Here is a 20874-nt window from a genome sequence, read left to right as displayed (position 1 = left end):
GATGACTGATTGAACAAGCAAACACGTGAGGGAAAGAGTGCGTTAGACAGAGGGGGATGTGAATATGAGGAAAGCAAAGAGTTGCAGTGCTGGCCATTGTCATTTGTGCCTTAAATACACGAGCACAAGCATAAAATGCAAGCTCCTCTATTCTTATTTTGATTGTTTTTCTGCAGAAAAATGCAGCCCTCGTCTGACAAAGACCAATAAATACTTTATACAGTGCATAATGTGTGCGGTGTGAAGCACAGGGGAGAGAGAAAGAGGGCGTCCTCACGAGGGCATATGCTTTGAATTCCTAATGACACTCCTGTTAACGTTACCGGCACTGTTGCACAAAGAGGAAACGCACGGGGATGCTGTACCATGGAGTCAAACATCTACTTTAACAGTACCTTTCTCTCACTTTCTTCCTCTACCTCTCTTTTTCTCCACACCTATTTTTCTTTCTCCCATTGATACTCACACAGAACATGCCCCCCACACAAACGCATACACAGGAAAGACTCAAGCCCAATTGTGAGAGCTCACTCTAGCATGAGGTCTCTTTTCAGTGGCTGCGTTGTGCCAGAAGTAGCTATTCTCCCCTGACCGCCTCTCCTCCTTTCAAAGCCTTGTAATCAGTGTGCTGCTCTTTGTACCAGGATGTCGCAAGACACCCCGGCAAAACACAGCAGAATTTCTGATGAACGGCAGTGGCTCAGAGTTCGGCTAATCAGGTCTTGCTCATGTCGCTTTCCTCTTATGTGAGCCCTTTTGAAGCAAATAAAGTCTTTGCAGTTTGGCACATTCTTCTTGGCAGCCACAAAGCAGCTGTTGGATCAATACACAAAGTTAGTTGAAAAAAACCCCCAGTACAACCAATAGGAGCCCGTTGGAAACAGTTAGTACAAAACATGGACTGCCAGGAGTCTGTTCATAGTTGAGGGTATTACTGAATGTTTCCATGCCGCTGACCCAAAGACTTGATGTAAATGAATTCAAACGCTTCAAACAAACATATCGTGGTTAGGAATGGAAGTGGGAAAACATATATCAGTGAGTTTAAAAAATTTGTCTGTCTCGCCATCGCAAGCAGAGGCTTCATATTAGAAATTTGTTTAAACTTTTTCTATTATATTAGCATCCTCTGCATTGTGGCGGGATGTTATTGTTTTTCACTGAGTATTAGTATTTCATTTGTATTTTTCTCATAAATCTGAAATGCATTTTATTGAAGCTGAGTGCATTTTGCAATGTCTATGGGGATGAAGAAAGGGGAAATCTACATAATATAAATCCATATATGGCCCAGTTATCTCTCTCTCTTTCTCTGTGGCACCCTCTCTGATTGATTCCTTTATCTGAGGGAAGCAGAAGACATGCTCTGTTTGCTCGCACAGTGGCCGGCAGGAAAACTGAGAAAGACACTTATTAAAAAGGTCATCTCACAGAGGGTTAAAATAGCAGGGCACGGATTTCTCTGGGGGGAGCAGCCATGCCCCTCCTCTAGTGAAGGACACAAGAAAAGGTGTTGCTCAAGGGAGCTGGACCCGTAATGAAAGAATGGCCACCAGGCTGACAGCCCATGTGTGCACTAGGCTATTCAAATACCTTCAGAGACACGGAATTGAAGAATTGACAGTGAAAGGCTGTGTGAAAACGCAGTCTTTTGAATTAAACTCTGAGCTAGAGGTGATATTTTTATTTACAGTGTGGGCTAGCTAGTAAACACGAGCAGAAATGAGATGAGGAGCAAGGTATTTCTTTGGCGAGCGGATCCGAAGGCATGTTTCCTTGCCTACCGTTGCAATCTCGTATCATATGAACATGTCTTGTGCCAACTGAGAACAAAAGTCAAACTACGGACGCCGTTTCTCTTTCTCCACGAAGGATCAGTAACAATAAAAGAGTGTACAGACAACACAATGAGACAGTGAGATAGTGAGACAAAGCATTTGTGAAGTGTTTTTGGAAAGGCCTATGGAATAGCTATGCCTCCAGCCTCCTGTCTCCTCCCTAGGGCAGCCTAAAGCCCTGTCGGCAGGATGCTGATCCCCACACGGAAACCTGATCCGCAGCCATCCTGGAGCCGGAGGGGGACGGAGGAGCGCTCTCCCCCCACAGAGCCCCTCCACTTCTGCCCCAGAGTTAAAGGGGTGCTCTGGGGGAACATTCTTCTAGCCCTGCCCCAGCCAGCCTCCACTCTCAACTCTCCAGAGAAGCATTCTTCCAGCCCTGCCCTAGCCTTCACTGGGATCTCCTGGGGAGCATTCCTGAAGCCCTGCCCCAGCCCAAGACGGGCTCCCTGGGGACGCATTCCTGCAGCACTCTCTCTCCTTCACTCTCCCCATCTCCCTCTTTCTCCCTAGCTCCCTTTCTCAGGCTCTCGCCTTCCTCCGCAGTCCAGCATTAGTGCGATCAATAGCACCGATCGCATCGGGGACACGAGGCAATCCATACCCATGCGCTCCCTTAGCGCACTGCAGTGGTCACGGCTTAAGTGCATGGAAAGGTGTTATACCTCTGCCAGACGGGGGGAAGACAATGGCCGCCATTGATCGCAGTGACATGTAACATCTTTCTCTTTCTCTCTGTCCGTCGGGCGTGGTCGACATGCAGTTAGAATGTGTTTAGACTTTATTTAGCCTGTTTTGTCTCAGCGCTCTTATGAAACTTATGTTTTACTGTGGAACATAGACGCAAAGCATAATGAGGCCCAGGAAAATAACACGTGAGGTAATGGGTGTATACGGGCATGTCTGGTTCTGGTAATACACTGTATATGCTTATGAGCTGTTAGCTGGGAGAAAAAGAGTCGAGTTCTGTCGGCGAGCAAATCTCCATATGTGGATTGGTTCCAGTCAAGCTCTGCAATTTGTTTACCAAAAATAAAACATTTGAAATTGTAAAAATGGAGGGTTTAGCAGGTGCTGCTGCTTGATTAGAAAATGGTTCTAATAAAGGATCCATCTGTGAGTAGAGACTTGATGTAAGGCAGATTAATTGGTCATGGATGTCTACATAATGCCACATAGGAAATCTCCTCCCATATTCCGGAGAATACACAAACATGCACGCACACACACATATTCAAAGTACTTAGTATGCCATCTAGAAGTTTCTTTTCTCCCACTGTGTTTGAATACTAATAGAGTGTTTCTGCACAATCACAATACCCTAATGGCAATTAGATTCTTTTGTTTGGTTTCCACAGGGGCTCTTATCCAAACTGCGTTTTTTTTCATCATTGAGCAATTAAGAGTTATTTGTCCGTAAGATTGACATTTATAAAAGACAGGCTTAATTATAGAAAAAAAATAATATGGCTGAGTCAGTCATGACCGCTCTGAAATGCTGCTGAACATGAAAGGCCTGCCCCTGAATCAAACACCCAACTTTTATAAGGTTAGTATTTCCTCAATGTTACACCATAAAATAGGAACAATTAAAAGAGAATTTTAAATCAAGCAGGTTTAGAACATGTCTTCGTATGTCTTAAATAATGCTCTTTGTGTTTTTTATTTTCTACATTGCCCAAACAGACTGTCCGCAAATCTGTGATGGCTTGACAGAATTGGGTGTTAGATTGAAAGAAAAAAAAAAGAGCGACACGAGGTTCTGCACTTAGTTTCACTCAAACCAATGAATGCTTTTGTTGGATGACAGTATTCCAAAAGTGAACAATGCATTGATTTTCACACCTTTGGGCGACTGGGTGTCACTCTTTTTAAAAAAAAATTTGAACACACATGAGCACACCCGAGGCACACATATGTGTAAACAAGAACATCTGCGCATACAAAGTCACTCCTGCAATGAAACGTGCATGCACTTCTGCTTAAGCTAACACCAATGGCAGAATACACGCTCACATACACACACATAGAGTGCACACATAAACAAACACAGGGCCTGAGTCTGTCTTACAGTTAATGGAAAATGTTTGTAAAACTCGTGGGAGAGCTAACCTATAATTTGTGGTTTGCTGATTGTGGGTTGCAAAATATGAAATCAAACTGTGCTTGAATGTAAACAGAACAGAGACTAAACTGGCATTCTCTTGAACATCTTTTAGATTTTCTTTGAAATGATAAACAGTAGCTTTTGTACTGCTTCAGAAACAGAATTGTATTACATTTTAGTTTACACTCCACTTCTGAAGGTAGGAAGAGACAAGGTCTGTGACTAAACACTGGGAAATGTGTGTCATATGGTGTTTCTCAATACGGGCCCATCAGGACGTGTAAAGGAGGACAGCAAGTCCAGGAGAAGCACATGGAAACCTTCAGTTCACATCATTAGTTCTGTCTGCCACCTTGTCAGGGTATTTATAGTCCTATTCATCCATCAACAGGTCAATGACACAGTCTGCCAATGGCATCCTTCTCTTTCAGTCCCACTAGGTATTACTACTGCAGCTAGCTAGCAGTGGGACCAGCTGAGGGACTTTCCTGGAGCAAGGATCTGCTTCCAGTTGGTGGTCTGGTAACTGTGGGACCTAGTGGCTGCCTGCTATTAACACACACTATCAAGGAAATGTTAGAACTACTATGGCCCTGTATAAAGTGTGAAACAGACAAGGACACAATGCTTACACTATAAATACACATTCTGTTATCTATACATAAGGATGTGTGGAGGCCTATTTGCGTGTCACTGCTGCAGATATTGATGTACAGTACATATAAATAAAGTGCTCTATCTGTGAGGCCTGCGATGTTGGATATCTACCAAGAAAACTGGTAGTCTGGTGTTGTGCTTCCCTTGGTGCAGTGTACTAACACACATAGCGTGGCATATTCTCTGGTGAAGGCATAGAGCGAGAGTGGGAGTGGGAGAAGAGCTGAGTGGCAGAGTGGAGGGGAGGCTCGGTGGGCTGAACGTTGTTTACCTGTCAGCTGGCATTGATTAATCTTGTGTTCGGTGAGATCGCTCAGCGACTCGAACACCTGCCGGCAGCTGTCGCAGCTGTGCAGTGCAGGCTCCTCGTCCTCCTCCTCTCCCTCCTCTCCTTCCTCTGGAGAGAGCAGCCTCTTCCTCAGACGCCCGGTCTCACCATCCTCCGCCGCCCTCTCGAGGGCGCACTCTGGATCTGCCAAGCCACAGGAAATGACAGCACCACATAGTCAGAGGGGTGACCCACACAGTGAGGCACTACAGCTTCCTCTGGGTGACAATAAAATGGATTTCTAGACTCTGGATTTAATAAAAACAATAATAAAAGCTGTAATAAAAATGCAGGTTCAATTTGGGCCTCTGTAACTCAACCACTCATGCCATAACAGAACTGTTGGGCAGGTGAGGGTGAGAGATATACAGGCGGAGGAGAAGGTGGCACAGTGCTCACACACACAAATCTAACACACACACACACCTCCTGTTATTAGAAATGGTTTTACGTTGTGTTTGCCCTGCTTCACCCAAGCAAAACTTCAGTATATGAAACTAGACTGATGGGAATATGTGTAGTTAATAAATCCTGGATTGCAGTTTTGGCTGGACCAAAGAAATATGAAATTCTGCCAGTGAGTGCTGAATTGCATCAGTCAGCATCTATCAAAAGAGACAGACCTTGCCATATTATCCAGACATCTAGACCAGAACTGTGGATGTATGGAGTGTAGCAGAGTAAGACACACAAAACTGAGATTGGTGTGTGTTAGGATGTCGTCACGACACACTTCCCTAAATTATTCAGCCTTGCTCGCAGGCAGCCGCGGGTCGCACACATCAATATTCTTCAATCCATCTGCAGTTTTGTCTCTTGTTGGCTTTGTGCTGCAGCAGTGCCAGGGGTGGGCGACTGACTACCCTGAACCAGGACTAGGAAGCATTTTTCAAATTACCAGCCCGATCTGAAGTTCTTCACGTGATGCTAAAATATGCTGACAGCAAATCAAACCTTGCGTTGCTCACTTGCAGGGCACCATAAACATCTTCGTTCAGAAGCCTTGCAAGGCGAGCGTAGCTTGGAACAGCATCTCATAAATAGGCTACATGGCCTGCAGCCCTGTTTCTCCCCCGCTGTGACCATTAGGCTTAACAATAAGACTGATTAAAAAGCCATATTCACAATCAAACAATCATGTCACCCTGGTTACACTTTGAGGGGGAGAAGAGCCTTTACACTTCACTGGCAGCCATTTTAAGCCCCACTGATGCAAGAGTTCCTCAGCCTGTCTGGAAACTCCGGAGGGGAACGTTAAGAGAAAGTCTGTTTTTTTGCCTAGCACACAGTTAGCAGAGCCTGAGGACACGGGGTGTGTGGCACCGATGTGTGCAGGTGTGGGTGTACATATACTGGGTGTATATACACTTGGGCAGCCATTTTAAGTCCTCCTTCTGTAGGGTGCTCTTAAACTGTGAAATTCCTTGAGGAAAGACGTTCCAGAACTCATCAAGGCCACCCAGGATTTTTCCTTTCCCCCACTTGCGCCAAGTATTGATGTAACATCACACCCTCCATTGTCCTTCCCTCTTGGCGACTGAGGCTCTCGGAACATGCCCTCTAAAAATATCAGCACTGTGGTCCCCAGTGGGACCATGCAGAACAGAACAGAAGGTGTTTCAAGAAAATGAAAATCCCAACCCAATCCTCACAGATGCAGGCCTTTCTTGCTCTGGGGGAAACACTTTTGACTGAGGCCAAAAGCCACACAATATAGACTTATGATTCATCCACACACACAGCCACAGAATTCACAATATGCACTGAAATGTGAACACTTCATGTCTTTTTTTACAGGGTGCCTGTGGAGGAGGTTAAGACTTTGATTTTTTCTTTCCAAAGGCCTTCATGAATCATTAATTTCTCTAATATTACAGCCTGGTACCGTCAGAGAAAACAACTGATGGCTACATTTGAGCATTTTATGTTTAATCTGAAATAATAAATTCTCCGTGCTGAATGCAAATTTATTTAATGCTGTTTTCCATAGGAGATAAATCATCTACAATATGATCTGCTCACAAACTAAAGAGCTTGATTTTCGCTCTTTTGCTTTCTCTTGTTTTAGGCGACAAGTTTCAGCTACAACTTCCAGTGAATCCAAGTCGGGTCAGTGTGCTTGGTCAAGCTGAGTGACCTCCGGTGCACCGCTGTGATGCGGCGCTAGAAGTGTAAACTGCTACATGTTTGCAGGGAGGGGTGTGGTTTGTAAAGTAGGAGTGGGGGTTTGACATGGCAAGGTCACGTCCAACCCTGGGATTAAAGAGCCACATCAATACTGAGGTTCCTGTGCCTCTGGGCCTCATACAGTAATCCATCAGATCAGGACATCCTCTTCTACCAGTCTCTACAGGCTGGACAGCAGATCAATACCAGCATGCTTGGAATGGCTGACAATCACATGTAGAATATTGGGGGAAGATGTGCAACATATTGAGAGTTTTCCATCAAGCCAACCATGCTCCTTAATTTCGATAATCAGCTTCGTGTTGTTGGTGTAGACGGTGAGGAGAAGCTACAGTGACCGCTGATCCATGTTCTGATAAGATCAGCCCGAAGTAAGATGATCATAGCAGTGACTGAGAAATTATTCATGAGGGGGATGAATTTTCAATCCTTATTGCACTAAAAGCACATTAATACTGGGCTAATAAAATATGGGAATCTGAATGGTGATTGACATCTTTAGGGCCATGTAATATCTGTCTGAGTCCAGATCCATCCATCACACACACACTTATGGTCTCTTATGGTGCCTAGTGACATTTATCATGGCACAACTTTCATCTTGTGAGTTGAAGAGTCTCCTGGACCCCCCACCCTTATATTATTGAATATTTCTCCTCTTAAATATTTATAACCTTTTAATTGATATTCTCTTCTCTGCTCCATTAGCCCCACCAGGGACCCGTGGTCCCTAGCAGGGAAGCCTACACTCATCCCCCACTGTCTGGCCCACACACTGAGACAGGTGGAGGCACTGACCACAGGGAGAGAGGAAGGGATGAACACACAGGAATAGGGGAAAATAATATGAAGCGATAAAGTTAAGAGTCTGGCCAAGCCGCAAAGCTTGCAACTCAATAGAATTTTAATATAAAGAGTTAACTCTCGCCCATGAACCCTGCTTTTAACCTCACTGGAGATTTTACGGCTAACTCTAAGCTATGACATGAAATACAGCTCCGAGGGCGTTTAAAAGAGTCTGAGAAAAGTTGTTGTGGGTACTACGCAAATTTTTAAAAGCAATGCGTCACGGATGTCGGTGTTTCTAACCGGAATTCATTCGAATACAACATAATGAGCGCAAAAAGTATGTATTCACCGAGGGATATGCTCTTACTTGCCTGTAGATACAGTATGTCGAGCTCCATCAGGCTAAACCCTGATGGAGCTGCCTTTGTGCAATGAAAGAGCTTGGTGTCAAAAACATCATTACCAGCGCACCCATCTCCTCATTTCCCCATCATTTTCCGGAGATCCTGATCTTATGATGCCCCCTCCCTGGCAACCCACCCTACAACCACCCACCCCCAAGTTCGAATTAAGAATTTATTTTAACCAGCGAGCAGCTTCTGTCTACACGTGTCGGCAGGCCTGATCAAAGGTGAGCGCGCTCCTTTATCAGAGTGAGGGAGGCTGTCAGAAATAGGAGGACATTAAGATTGAATAACCTTCACACGCTTGCCGGCACCTCATTATTTAAAAATCTAAAACTTTTGCAGAGCACCCACCATATATAGGTCACACTACATTCTAATGCCACATGTGCCTCCAAGTGTATCCTCCTCTGTGTGGATGGGATTTGGGGCTCTCCACTTAAACCGTCACATCCACTGATCCCCCATCATTAAAGAATGTCATGATTCGACGTCGAGGCTGTGAGCTTGACACTTGCCAGATTGTTAACGATCATCAAGATTTTACATGGGGGGAGTCTGTGTTCATTTGGTCGGCACATGCAATTTATCTGCTGCTTGCCCTCCAGATTCATATTAAGGACTAATTGTTGTTTAATAATTTGATGCATTTGAAATTTGAGAGTAAATTAGCAGAGTTGTTCGTCAAAAGCCGTCGCTTTTACAGCGCTAAACACATTACAATCTCAAAGTGACGCACTGACAGAAAATCTTTTCGCACCTTGTTACATATATATACAAATAAACATGCGGTAAATTTATGAAAATTTCATGATGCATGCTGAGATAAAGATGAGAGTGGCACGGAGAGAGGAAAAAGGTGCCAAACAATTACAGGAGGAGTAAGAACAAACAGTGAACACAACGCAGAGAGCACTACATGAAGAAAAGCGGCGCATATAATCACAGGTGTACAGACGGCATCATCCACCGTTAAAATCTCGGCACCAAAAAAAGATATGAGCACACAAAAGAAGAATGGAAATCAAAGCGGCTGAATGAGAAACAACATTTGAACATACCAAATGCTCTTTCTCTCCCTCTCGCCCTGTCTTACTCGCTCTCTCACAGGGAGTGATAATATTGAACGGAGCGCCTTGCTATGCCATTAGTGCAGTAAAACATCAAAGGAAATGAATAATAGAGAATATGATTTTCTGAAGTGGTGGAGTGAAAGAGTCCTTTCCTCTTCCTGCTGTAGTGAGCCCTGCAGTACATTGATCTGTGGACAGCCTCAACCTCAGCCAGAGCCAGAGTCTCAGACGCCGCACCACTACGCTGCACTACTCTACACTACAGCACCTTGCCACCCAGACGCCCCTTCAGATCTCTGTAACTCTTCTATTTGCCTCAGTCCACTCCACTTTGGCATAGCTGACACAGTCTTCCAAAAAAAACAGCCTCAATCTGACATAGCCAAGAGCAAATAAAAGGAGAGAAAAAAAGAGAAAGACAGAAAGAGAGAAAAAAGAAAGGGATGTATATATAAAAAAGAAGAAAAAGCACTGAGCATGTGGTTATAATTACACACAGGCAGCGCAGTGGTAAAGCCAAGCTGCAGATCTTAAGCCTGCTCCAGACTCTCTGGGTAAAAAAGCGCACTGCCTCATTAAATCTCAGATATCACACTGTTCCTGCCCCTCTATACTATGCATAATACTGTCTATCTTTTAGAGGGCCTCTTTTGTTAGCATTTCTCCTTTGCCTCTGCTACATATCAAACATGAATGAGAAACAGGATGCAGGGCCTGCAGAATGCTCGCAGAGTCGCAGAAGAGCACGACTGGGGGTCTACTTATGAGACAGATCTTGACACCATGTCTGATTAAGCCCTTAGCTTGTCAGAAGTCTAATGGCTATTGTGGCCCTTTCCATCAATGTGGCAAATGCATGGAAATCAGGTAAGCTTTTCTGCTGCTTTTCAGTTTCACGTTGTAAGGCCTTGTTTGGACGTTAGTTCAACCATAAGGATGAATCGCTGCTGTTTATGACACGGACCTTCTGTCACACGAATGTCGGTGAAACATTAAAAAAAGTTGTAGGTGACAAATTGGCAAGGGAAATCTCGCAGCACCGTATAAAGTTTACCACGACAAACATCTCCTCTCTTATTGACCATTCGTCAAGCCGCATCCTGAGAGGGGGTTAAAAAATAAATCAGTCAGACGAAGTCAAATGAGGAAAGTGAGAAATTAATTTGTGCGCCCTCCTGATTTCTCCACAGGCAGACATCGATCATGTGGCGGCTGTCTCCCCTCACTCTGGAGATGGAGGTGGTGGAGGGACGGGGAGAGGGGAGATTCGTGTGTCTGAGGGGGTCGTTGTAATCAGGCACACTCATTAGCTCTGCTTTGGCTCTGGATGACAGGAGGTCTCCGAGGCGAGTCTGCCTCTTATGCCCAGTACTTCATCCCTTGAGCTGAGGTTAGAAGGGCTAAGGAGGCAGTTTTGGTTTGTTTGTTTGATTTTTGTTGGGGTTTTTTTGGACAGAACCACCCACCAATTCCTATCAATACACATTAACACAGCAGCAGATAGAGATATTGCTCTGCGTTTTTTTTTGTAGATAAACAAAAAAAAAAAGTTTGCTGGGATTTCTGATCAGGAGTAAAGGGTCAATCGGGAGAGAAAAAAGTCAGAAACTGCACTTTCTGCATAGTAAGATAACAGGCATTGACCTGCTTCTGTCTAAACATGGTACGGTTTGAGAATCTCAAATCTACCCTAAATACCTGTAAGATACCGAGGCATAGATTTTGCAGAGATCACAAACACACACTGAAAAAAAAAAAAAAAAAAAATTAAAAGTACTGTACTAAAAAGAGACTGGAGAAAGCTGGGATGTTTTGTAGTGGTGCATGCAGCTCCTGTATTCCATACAGGAACACTCAGAAAGCTATGGGTAAATGCTGGACTAATGTGGCAGCCTAGGAGTACCCAGGGTCCCCAGCCTGCTGGGCAAAACCATCCATATCGGGTTTAAAATAACCACGCCTGAGACTTAACCTTTACCAGAGACAAATGAAATGAAAATATACAGTGTGGTGCATCAGGAGCAGGCTTCATTCATAGGGGGCTTTCTGCTAGCCTGACCTGAATTACCGCTCTGTTCCTGGAGGGCCACTGTGAATGGCACGCGTGGAGACAGGACACATTCATCTGCGTAGCTCTATTCTACATCATACAGAGGGCCGGGAAACAAAGAGTTGGAAAAAAGCGGGGAAGAACACACAAGAACACAAGGACAGCTATAAGCACACCTGCATGCATGCACACAAACACACAAACAAAAGAAAAAGAGCCACACCACGCTGTCCTTCTCCTCTAAAAAACACATACGACCATGCAGTTTACAGTATAAAAACCTCAAAAACAGGAAACACATACTTTATATCATACTGGTCCCAACAAAGATTTTACAGACAGACGCGCACACATACACACACACACACACACACACACACAGACACATGATCCACTTTCCAGCCGAAAATGATGAAATATGAAATGGAGCATTACCGCTTGGAATGGCAGTCTGCCCGGGACTGTGCTGGTCCTCTGTCACATTGTCTTCTACTGCCAGAAAAAGAGAGGGGGAAGAAATAGAGGGAAAGAAACAGTTAACAGTGAAAAACAAGTTAGACACATTGAGATTTCCTTCTTTTTTATTATTTACTATTGAGATTTTCTATATGGAAACTCCAAGAGATTTCAGCAGCTTTCGACAGCTCAACCTGTGGTTTGGGAATCCACACAAGCCTTTCATATGTATGAGGTTTGGCAACAAGGCAAACAACCACCCACGTAAATAACATATTGGACTGGGTAATGACGTGATGAATTATGAACGTCTCCCATGAAACATCCTCCCAACATCAACAGTGACCAAGTAAAAAACACCTTGATGACTACGTTAGTAAGAAGGTTGTACAGTGCGCCGGTTAGCTAAATTAGATGGTATCAAAAAGAAGATTTGTAGATTTCAGTATGAATATGGATCTTGCTAAACCTGACTGAGATCCAAACTTAAACGCAAAACTTCCAGTATCTTTCTTATATATATATATATATATATATATACACACACATACACACACACACACACACACACACACACACACACAACCAGTCAAAAGTTTGGACACTTCATTCAATGCTTTCTATTTATTTGCATTATTTTCTACATTGTAGATTAATACTGAAGATTCACACCTTTTTGTTCATAACATAATTCCATATGTATTCTTTTATAGTTTTGATGTCTTCAGTATTAATCTACAATGTGTAAAATAATTAAGTAAAAAACACTGAATGAGAAAGTGTGTGTGTGTGTGTGTGTGTGTGTATATATATATATATATATATATAAATATATAAATATATATAGTATGTATGTATTTTCACTCAATGTATCATAACAGCCAAAGCAGCTGCAAAGTGCTTTTGCTCTTTAACAGGGTGGGTGACAAAATAGTGACGGCTTGATCGGCACTCAGATCTGCTCATTAGGTGCATGGCAACTAAACCACTTTTGACTTTTTGACAACAGCACCGGCCTTGAAAGACATGACTTGTGTTTAGTAAAAGGTAGGAACCTTTTACATTGGAGCCTTTTTGGAACTGGTGAGACTTCCTTGTGGCATGTCAAGTACAAGAAATGAAATGGATTTTAACAGCGGGAAGAGAACAAAAGAGTCTCCCACCTGTTCCATGTAAAATGAGGGCCTCACTGAGGACTTCTTACGCCTCTGCGTTCCACCCCTGCAGTTGAAATGCATTCTCCATTATGTCTTTTCTTTCTAGTCTTTCATTTTCCTGGGCAAAGAGGAAGGGGGAGTCTGACAGGACCTCCCAGTAGGGGAGTGTGGCAGTGACTGCCAAAGCAGAAACTGGCGCACTTTTAAAATCGCACAAAATATCCTGTACTTTGCATAATTAAGGTGGGATCCTATGGTGGCAGAAGCCTTTTCCTCAGGGGAGCACAAGTCAGTGTCAAGCAGGGTGTCAAACCTCAGTGAAAAATGAAGAGGAAAGTGTCGAGCTGTTTCTTATGAAGACGGCAAACGACGGAGTGACTATGTTTCGGAGTGAGGCCGCGTCCAGCCAAAACTGAGATGCTGAAGAACTCCTATGAGAAGCTTTGATTCAAAATAAACTTGTAAACATATGCCAATATTAAATTGAGTACATATAAGAACGTCTCTAATCAGAAACATTTCCCCCAGTAACAATTAAAATTGATGCAGACTGAAAATATGCTAAACAAACGGTCATGGGTCTGGCAATTAATTAGCTAAATCAACTAAAAGTGATGGAACAGACATAGTTGGACACCATGGAGGTATATCCCCCAGAGCCACCAAACAGGACTGCATCAGCCAACAGAGAAACCTTGTCCTGTTAAAGGAGGCCTTAGTGACTGACGCCCTGAGAGTTTAATGAGTTTCTCTAGCACTGTTGAGCGCCTTGCATCTAGGATCATTTAAATGGGCTGAAGATAGGGGGTCCTAATAAATCCCCATGGTTCTATCAGAGATTGGTGGTGGGAGCTGGAGTTTTTGTTTTGATTACCGTCCCTGTTGGTGAGATGAGGCAGTTCAGGCAGAAAATTCTATTTTACAATGCCATAAGAACTTAAACATTACAGCAGTTTGAGCAATGATTTGTCACCACTGTGAACTTATTAAAAGTTTTGCCATTTAAAGTAAACAACTTCCATCACAGTGCATATTCTGTTCTCATTTGCACCTGTCTGCTAGATAATTAATAGCCAGCTAGGAGCAATCATAGAGGGTAAGCTGTCAAGTAAGGGCAAACTCTTATGATGTCTCATACTGGCTGGACATTTGATCAACAATCATCACGGAACAAATATAAATAGCCGGGCAGTTTTAATTAATATACTCCAAAGCTCATGATCGCCTCATAATGACTTCAGCTGAACACAACTCAGTCAACACTGCTGTAAATGCATCACTGCTATCAGTTAATTAATGTTTGACAAGGTACAGTGTATCACTCAGTCGGTGACAAACTGTAATCATGCTGCTAGGTTTTGTTGATACAATACCAAACACACATGGGACCATTTCAGCACAGCTCCTTTGATTTTCAAAATGCGGAGCAGGAAAAAAACATAATCCCACAACAAGTGGCGCAGCATTAAAGGCCACTAATTAACACACCGGCCACACACAAAAATGAACGAAGGGTAATTGTCATTATATTGTGAGTGACAATTCCCAAGATGGGATATTTACTTTTGCTTTTATAGGAATGAATAAATTTGCTACAGAAAACAAGACGCAAAAAAACACGGAGTAAGAAGTTAAAAAAAATACTGAACAAAACTATATATTAAAAAAACAGACTGATCCACACATGCACAGACTATGAGACACCACAGCTGTAAAAAAAACAACAACTAATGACTTAATAGACATGGATAAGAAAACGATGACAAATTCACAGCAGCGTGGACCTTTTCTAATCCATCAAATCAATTCCTGCTGTGTAAGGGAACACAGTGAGGAATGTGTGTGTGTGTGTGTGTGTGTGCATGCAAACATGTGTGTATAAATACTGTACGTCTTTGTGCTTTTTTATGAAGGCTGCCGCGGATTTGTGTGTGTGTCTGCCTCAGTACATGGGTATCTCGCAGCACTTCTCAGACATAAAAAAAAAAGCCCTGAGTGTGTTCCTGGATATGCGTGACTCATCTGCTTGGTTACAGCCAGCTTGGACGATACAGTGCCGAACACAATGGCTGTGTAATCCGCCCTGACTGACCGAGAAGGAGACGCTCGCCACAGGGACTACAACTCAATTTAGCTCGGGTCAAGAGGTCAACCCTCCTCAATTAGGGCCGGGAAGGGAGGGAGGGAGGACACACACTGCACATGAATAACTTTCTTAATGAGCATTATTTGAACTGGTGATTGGTGTCATAAATAATTTGCAATAGAGGAGCATGTTAATCATGTTGCATAATATTTGTAATCCTTCATATATTGCCATGTCGTGTAAGCAAATCATATTCTCAGAAAGAAAAGAAATAAACAACTGTGCAAGTAGCAATATAAAAATGGCATGAATGAATAATCTCATTATGCAATTATTGCAAATTCAGCCTCAAAAAAATAAATTAAAAAAAGCTATTCATACAGGCAAATGAGACAGCCGCAAAGGGCCCAGCAACGTATCATTTCGTTTGCAGCACTGGTGGAAATCAGTCATTGTCTCTGAATCAGAACTCTTTCTCCATGTGGCAGACAATCCATGACAACAAGAGAGACACATGCCATGGAATAAGAAGAGATATCGGCCAGCTCCCGCGACACCCAGTCCAACACACTGAGCCGCATGTCAAGAGCACTGACAGCCGTGCTAATGGGATTTTTCCATGGCTCCATCATAATTTCCTTAATGATAATACTAACCATATTTTTGTGTCACATTAGAAAAGTGTTAATGGGTGTTATGCCACAGATCATTAATTGCGAACAGACTGGAATACTGCAGCTTCCTATGAACTGAGAGTGACGCAACTGTTAATAGGAATTTTCACGGGGGATAAAAAAAAAAAAAAACAATAGAGTGGAATATGGTATGTTTCTCCATTTAATTGTTAAAATTAAAAAGCATCTCACATTAGACACACCGCCTGTGTTTAAAATGAAGATCCAAATAGTTTCTTTGAGTTGTTTCTGATTAAAATCCTAAAAACCTAAAGCTGCCATCACACTTTGATACACAGGCCTTCACTTGCAAGGTCTGAAAAGGGGAGTGGTTACGCATCTCAAACATGGTCGCATTTCTTTTCAACAAAATGAAAAGCTTCAAATTATGACAAATTCGGTTTTTTAAAAAAAACGTCAGTTTTAGTTTTTTCTTAAAAGATCAAATTTCAATGTCTGCTTCATTCACAGCTCCCTGGCATGAACGGAAATAAAAACTTCACGTCTAATTTGTTTATGTCTGCAGAGGGATTTTAACTTGCGTTATTTTTAATACGGGCTGCACACATTTCATAAATCAACTTGTTGTTTAAGGCTTATATTTAAAGTGTAAAATAATATTTCCTTTCCTTTACAGTCGAGCAAAAAAAAAAATGCTTCACTCATGTGGCGGCAAATTTCCTCTCCTCCAAAACATGAAATATTTAAGGTGTACATGACACAGTCCTGATTTCATGACAATTGCTATACTTAAAGTAAATGGTGCAGAAAATATATTTATATATGCAAATGACAGACCTGGAAACTTCCTCCTCAGCCAATGAGCGCATCAGTACTGAGACCTGAGAGTGTCATTTGCGCTCCAAATGAAAATATCAACTCAGTCTCACATTATTCAGGAAGTACTGTAGGACAGGCAACGTGGCAGTCATCATGCCGGATTTGGAGTGAGATCCTCCTTCCTCGCTGCTCACCACTGACTGAGGCAATGTGCTGACCCAAAGCCTCAGCACATCAAAACAAAATTACAATGTGCCTACAGTTGAGAAATGTAGAAGGCTCAGGATTGAGTAAATGTCAGTGGCTGGGGTGAAGTGTTTGCATATAAGCGAATGATGTATGGTCTCGTCCTGTGCCATTTATTCCCCCAAGCAATAACGTAGCCGGATCTGTCTCTCAGACTTAATTGAAACGGGACTTGTAATGTTGCCCTTTTCCTCGATGGGACCAAAAACATAACCTCTGACTCCCACAAGCAGCCAATACTGAGGAAGTGGGTGTGTGTTGGGGGTACACAAGGGAAAAAAAAGAGTGCCAACTGTCACAGCATTATTTTCTCATCTCCTCTACATGCACTCCACGTCCATACTATCCATACAAGTCCCTCAAACGCTGCACGTGATGCCCGCTCTACCTTCCCTCCACGTTCCATCGCCACCTCTGTTTATTCTCCCCTACGCGGAACAAAGTGTTCTTTCTGAGGAAAAAAAATGGACCGTCCACATTGACCACTGCCTCAAGTCAGCAGAAGACAACCAATAAAAGTGAAACGAGAACTCTGAAACGGTATTCTGCTCTGAAAAAGCGCACAGGGCACGCAGACGCAGACTCACACGTGTGTGCACGTGAAGACACATGCATAAATACAGCGACACAAATTTAGAGATTTCCCAAAACTGAGAAAGTCGACTAGTAAAACAACCATTGCCATCCCCTGCAAACAATGAGGAAGAATGCAGTGTCAAGAAACTATTTTTTTTTAAAAGACAAGCAAAGTTATTATGGACATCTGTATAAGTGTATCTCTGTCCCCAAGGAAAGAGATAGACAAAGAACAATAAATAACATCTGCCTGGCCTTCCTTGGGTCTGATCCAAAACAGGGAAATATCTATGACGTATCTGCATTTCTTGCTCCGCTCGAGCAGTCGGAATGAAGACATAAAAGTCACGATGTTTTGTGCACCACATTTTTCCAATTTAAATTTTTAGTGACAATAACAAAACAAACAATGTCATCACTCTGACTTCATTTGCATACTGATTTGCTCACCCTGCATCCTTCTCTGTCGCACACATAAGATGTACACAAATCTTAACAGATGTTCTTTTGAATACACACACACACTGACTGACACGCACACACACTTGTAGCATGTAGGCATGCTGGCAGGAGACGATTATATATAAGTGATATGTCTTTTGAGAATAGCAAATGTCACACCGACTAACAAAAAAACCTGTCAATGCCAATCTGGTCTGAGGAAATAGGAAATCTATGTATAGAGCTGTTTACTGTGAATAGAGCAGTGCAAGTCTGGAAACAGAATGTGACAATTTTAAGATGTGCATGCACTCACATTTCCACCCTCTCCTGGGTATTGATTTAAAATGGTGGCTGCATGAATGTACTACCGCAGACCATGTAATCTTCCTTTGAGATGAAGACTTCCGAGAACGAGAGGGGAGAGAGAAAGGGGTCCACAGACCACAAGCTGGGAATGTGAAATTGTGGACAATTATTTGCTGAGCAAAATACAATGCCTGCCAGATGAACTGGAGCTCAACCTCCAAAAACCCAGCAGCTCCCCTACTAAAAAGCTACAGAGAAAAGTAATGTGTGAATATATGTGAGTGTGTCAGTGTGTGTGTTGCTCTCCATTTCTGTCTCTATTTCTTTCTCCCTCCCCCTTTCTCTCACACACGTGAGGAAAAGGTGGCTCAAATTACCTGCGATCTTCTTTAGTTTTTAAAAGGGGGGTTAAAAAAACATATGTTGTTTTTTTATGTATATGCTTACATGCTGTGGTGAGTTTTTTAAGATGTGAAAAATCATGATAAAATAAAAATTCAGGTGTTTTTACAGAGCTTTGAGCAGCCTGGCTGTTGAATCCAGATGTTGCTAACTTTTCTTTAAAAAAATGAAAATGCCCAATCAGTGTCCAACTGTACTAATTTCTCCCAACTCATACATGCATACAGACACACCACAGCCCTCCCTTTCACCTCCAACATATAAAATGTTTCCTCCTTAGTTTCTCAGACGGGGGGGTCACGTGACTCTGCGCCCCATTCCATCAGACGGCTTAAGTTCCGACCAGGAGCGTCTTTAACACATCCAGATGTTTGCCAGCGTCGCGCTGCACTGTTGCTCTCCGATTTCTCCACATCCCCCTGCCCTTACACTTTAACTATCAGTCCAGTCACAACCGAAGCCGATCAGCTTGTTTTCATCCCCCCTCTCTTCGATACCAAGTACGTATATATGCAGTCGATCTCATGCGCAACATTTACAGGAAGAACACTTGGAAAATGCGTAAAAGCAAAAAAAAAAAAATAGAAATAAAGAAATCAGGAGAGACAGTTACATTTCTGGAGCGTCTCACTTCACGCTAATATTGTCATCCTCTAAAAAAAAAAAAAGCAAAATGTTTTTGAGAGCCACCAAACACAGGCTTGTCACTTACCTTTCAGTGATCTTGGTTTAGCTTGCTTGCGGCGCGACATCCTACAGAAAAAACGCTGAAGTTGCTCAGTTTCTGTCTGACAATTTGGTGTAGGACGGGATAGTCTAAAGATGTAGTCTTTCTAAATTTCACTGACCAAAACCGCGGCTGCCTTTTTACCATTACAGAAAGGTGCAAGTTAGCCCTGGCGGCGCGGTCCCTACACGAGTTTTGCTGTTATTTGGTGATGAGTAGGTGGATGTTATAAAATCCAATTAGCCCGATCGGTATATAGGCGACTCTATTTAGTTGAGCTGGGTGTCGGGAAAAGTGTGAGAATACAGTAATCCCGTCATGCGCGTCCATTCTCCGGGAAAACACACACGCGTGTAGGCATGATGTGTTCGTTTAGAAATAAAAGCGGAATAATTGCCTTTCGCTTCTCATCTCAAATGCATCCGCGTGAGAAAGACATCAGCAAAACGCCTCCTGTGAGAGTGCAAAAAAAAATGCAACAAAACCAAAAAGAAAAAAAGGAGGAAAAATGATAATTACACTTTTCACTTCATATCCACCTAACAGCATCAAAACTATTGCAGACTCTTCCTTTTCTCACTCCAGTCAGCTAATCATGAATTAGGTTCTGAATCTGATCTAAGTCTACGTCTAAATTGCTCTTAAAAGAGGATGAAGAAGCAGAGAGAAGATGGAAGCTCCCTCCTCATCACAAACCTGCAAGGTCTTGGACTGCGCTGTCGCTCCGGTAGTCCACATAATAATGGAAAATGGAAGCAAGGCCCCCAAAGCCATCAGGATGGCTCCAGAGGGGGCCCCTACCCCGCAGGGACTCGCTCTGTACGTAATCACTGAGGAAATCATTGTCAGCCTGCCTGCACTCACACACAGACAGAGAGGCATGATTAAAATCCTAGGGATCATGGCAAGATGCGGATTGCTGGATCTGCTGGTCCCCGGATCCGGAGTCGAACTCTAAACCCAAAGTCGGCTTGCTCACCCTGGCGTCTCCTCTGCCTCAGCTCGCCGTCGGCCACTCTCCGTCTACGGCAGACGGACTGGTCCCCCTTCTGGTAGAAATGGTTAAGCAGAAAGACATTTTTCTGTGTGGCTGTTGACATATATGACATGGAATGGCGCGCGTAAAATTGAGGCACAATGAGCACACATATAGACGGGTGATTTGTTTACCTGTTATTAATTACATGGAATAGAATTAATCCCTTCCCAAATTATGTGCATGTTATTTATGCATAAATATCTGTTTAGTCAAATTATAAACATTTATAGATGGTTGAAAATGTCTTACAGCCCCTTCTTTTTGACATCATTCTAGTAGGATTCATCTTCTTTAATTTTCCTTGTTTTATAATTCATTTTCTCAGCATTTCAGGTGCACTCTCAGTATAAATCACACACTAACCAGATGAATATTAACTATTTCTGTCTTTCCTCTCCTATCAAAGCCTCCACAGTGCTGCACTGGAATACACCCTCACCTGCACGTGGATGATGTTCAGGCCCCCATACTACCCCTGCTATGTGAAAATGAGATCCAGAGAGGAGTCCTGCAGTGGGCTTCTCACTCTGCACTCTTCCCCTCCACAG

At 43.0% G+C, this 20874-nt stretch overlaps 1 protein-coding gene across 1 annotated transcript in view; it reads right to left on the bottom strand.

The window, feature by feature from the left end:
- Positions 1-19977, bottom strand: part of LOC127535609 (zinc finger protein 521-like) — a 39566-nt gene extending 19589 nt beyond the window's left edge. Inside the window, exons 1-3 of the mRNA XM_051953964.1 lie at positions 19273-19977; positions 11869-11925; positions 4874-5074 (exon numbers count right to left, since the gene is read on the bottom strand). Coding sequence (XP_051809924.1) covers positions 4874-5074; positions 11869-11925; positions 19273-19312 — 298 coding nt within the window. The 5' untranslated portion in view covers positions 19313-19977. The remainder of the gene's footprint in view (positions 1-4873; positions 5075-11868; positions 11926-19272) is intronic.
- Between the last annotated feature and the right edge of the window lie 897 nt (positions 19978-20874).

The sequence above is a fragment of the Acanthochromis polyacanthus genome, chromosome 9 (assembly GCF_021347895.1).
Source record: "Acanthochromis polyacanthus isolate Apoly-LR-REF ecotype Palm Island chromosome 9, KAUST_Apoly_ChrSc, whole genome shotgun sequence".
NCBI classification, from domain to species: Eukaryota; Metazoa; Chordata; class Actinopteri; family Pomacentridae; genus Acanthochromis; species Acanthochromis polyacanthus.
Note: the sequence above shows the minus strand (reverse complement) of the source record. Positions and strands in the feature narration are given on the sequence as shown.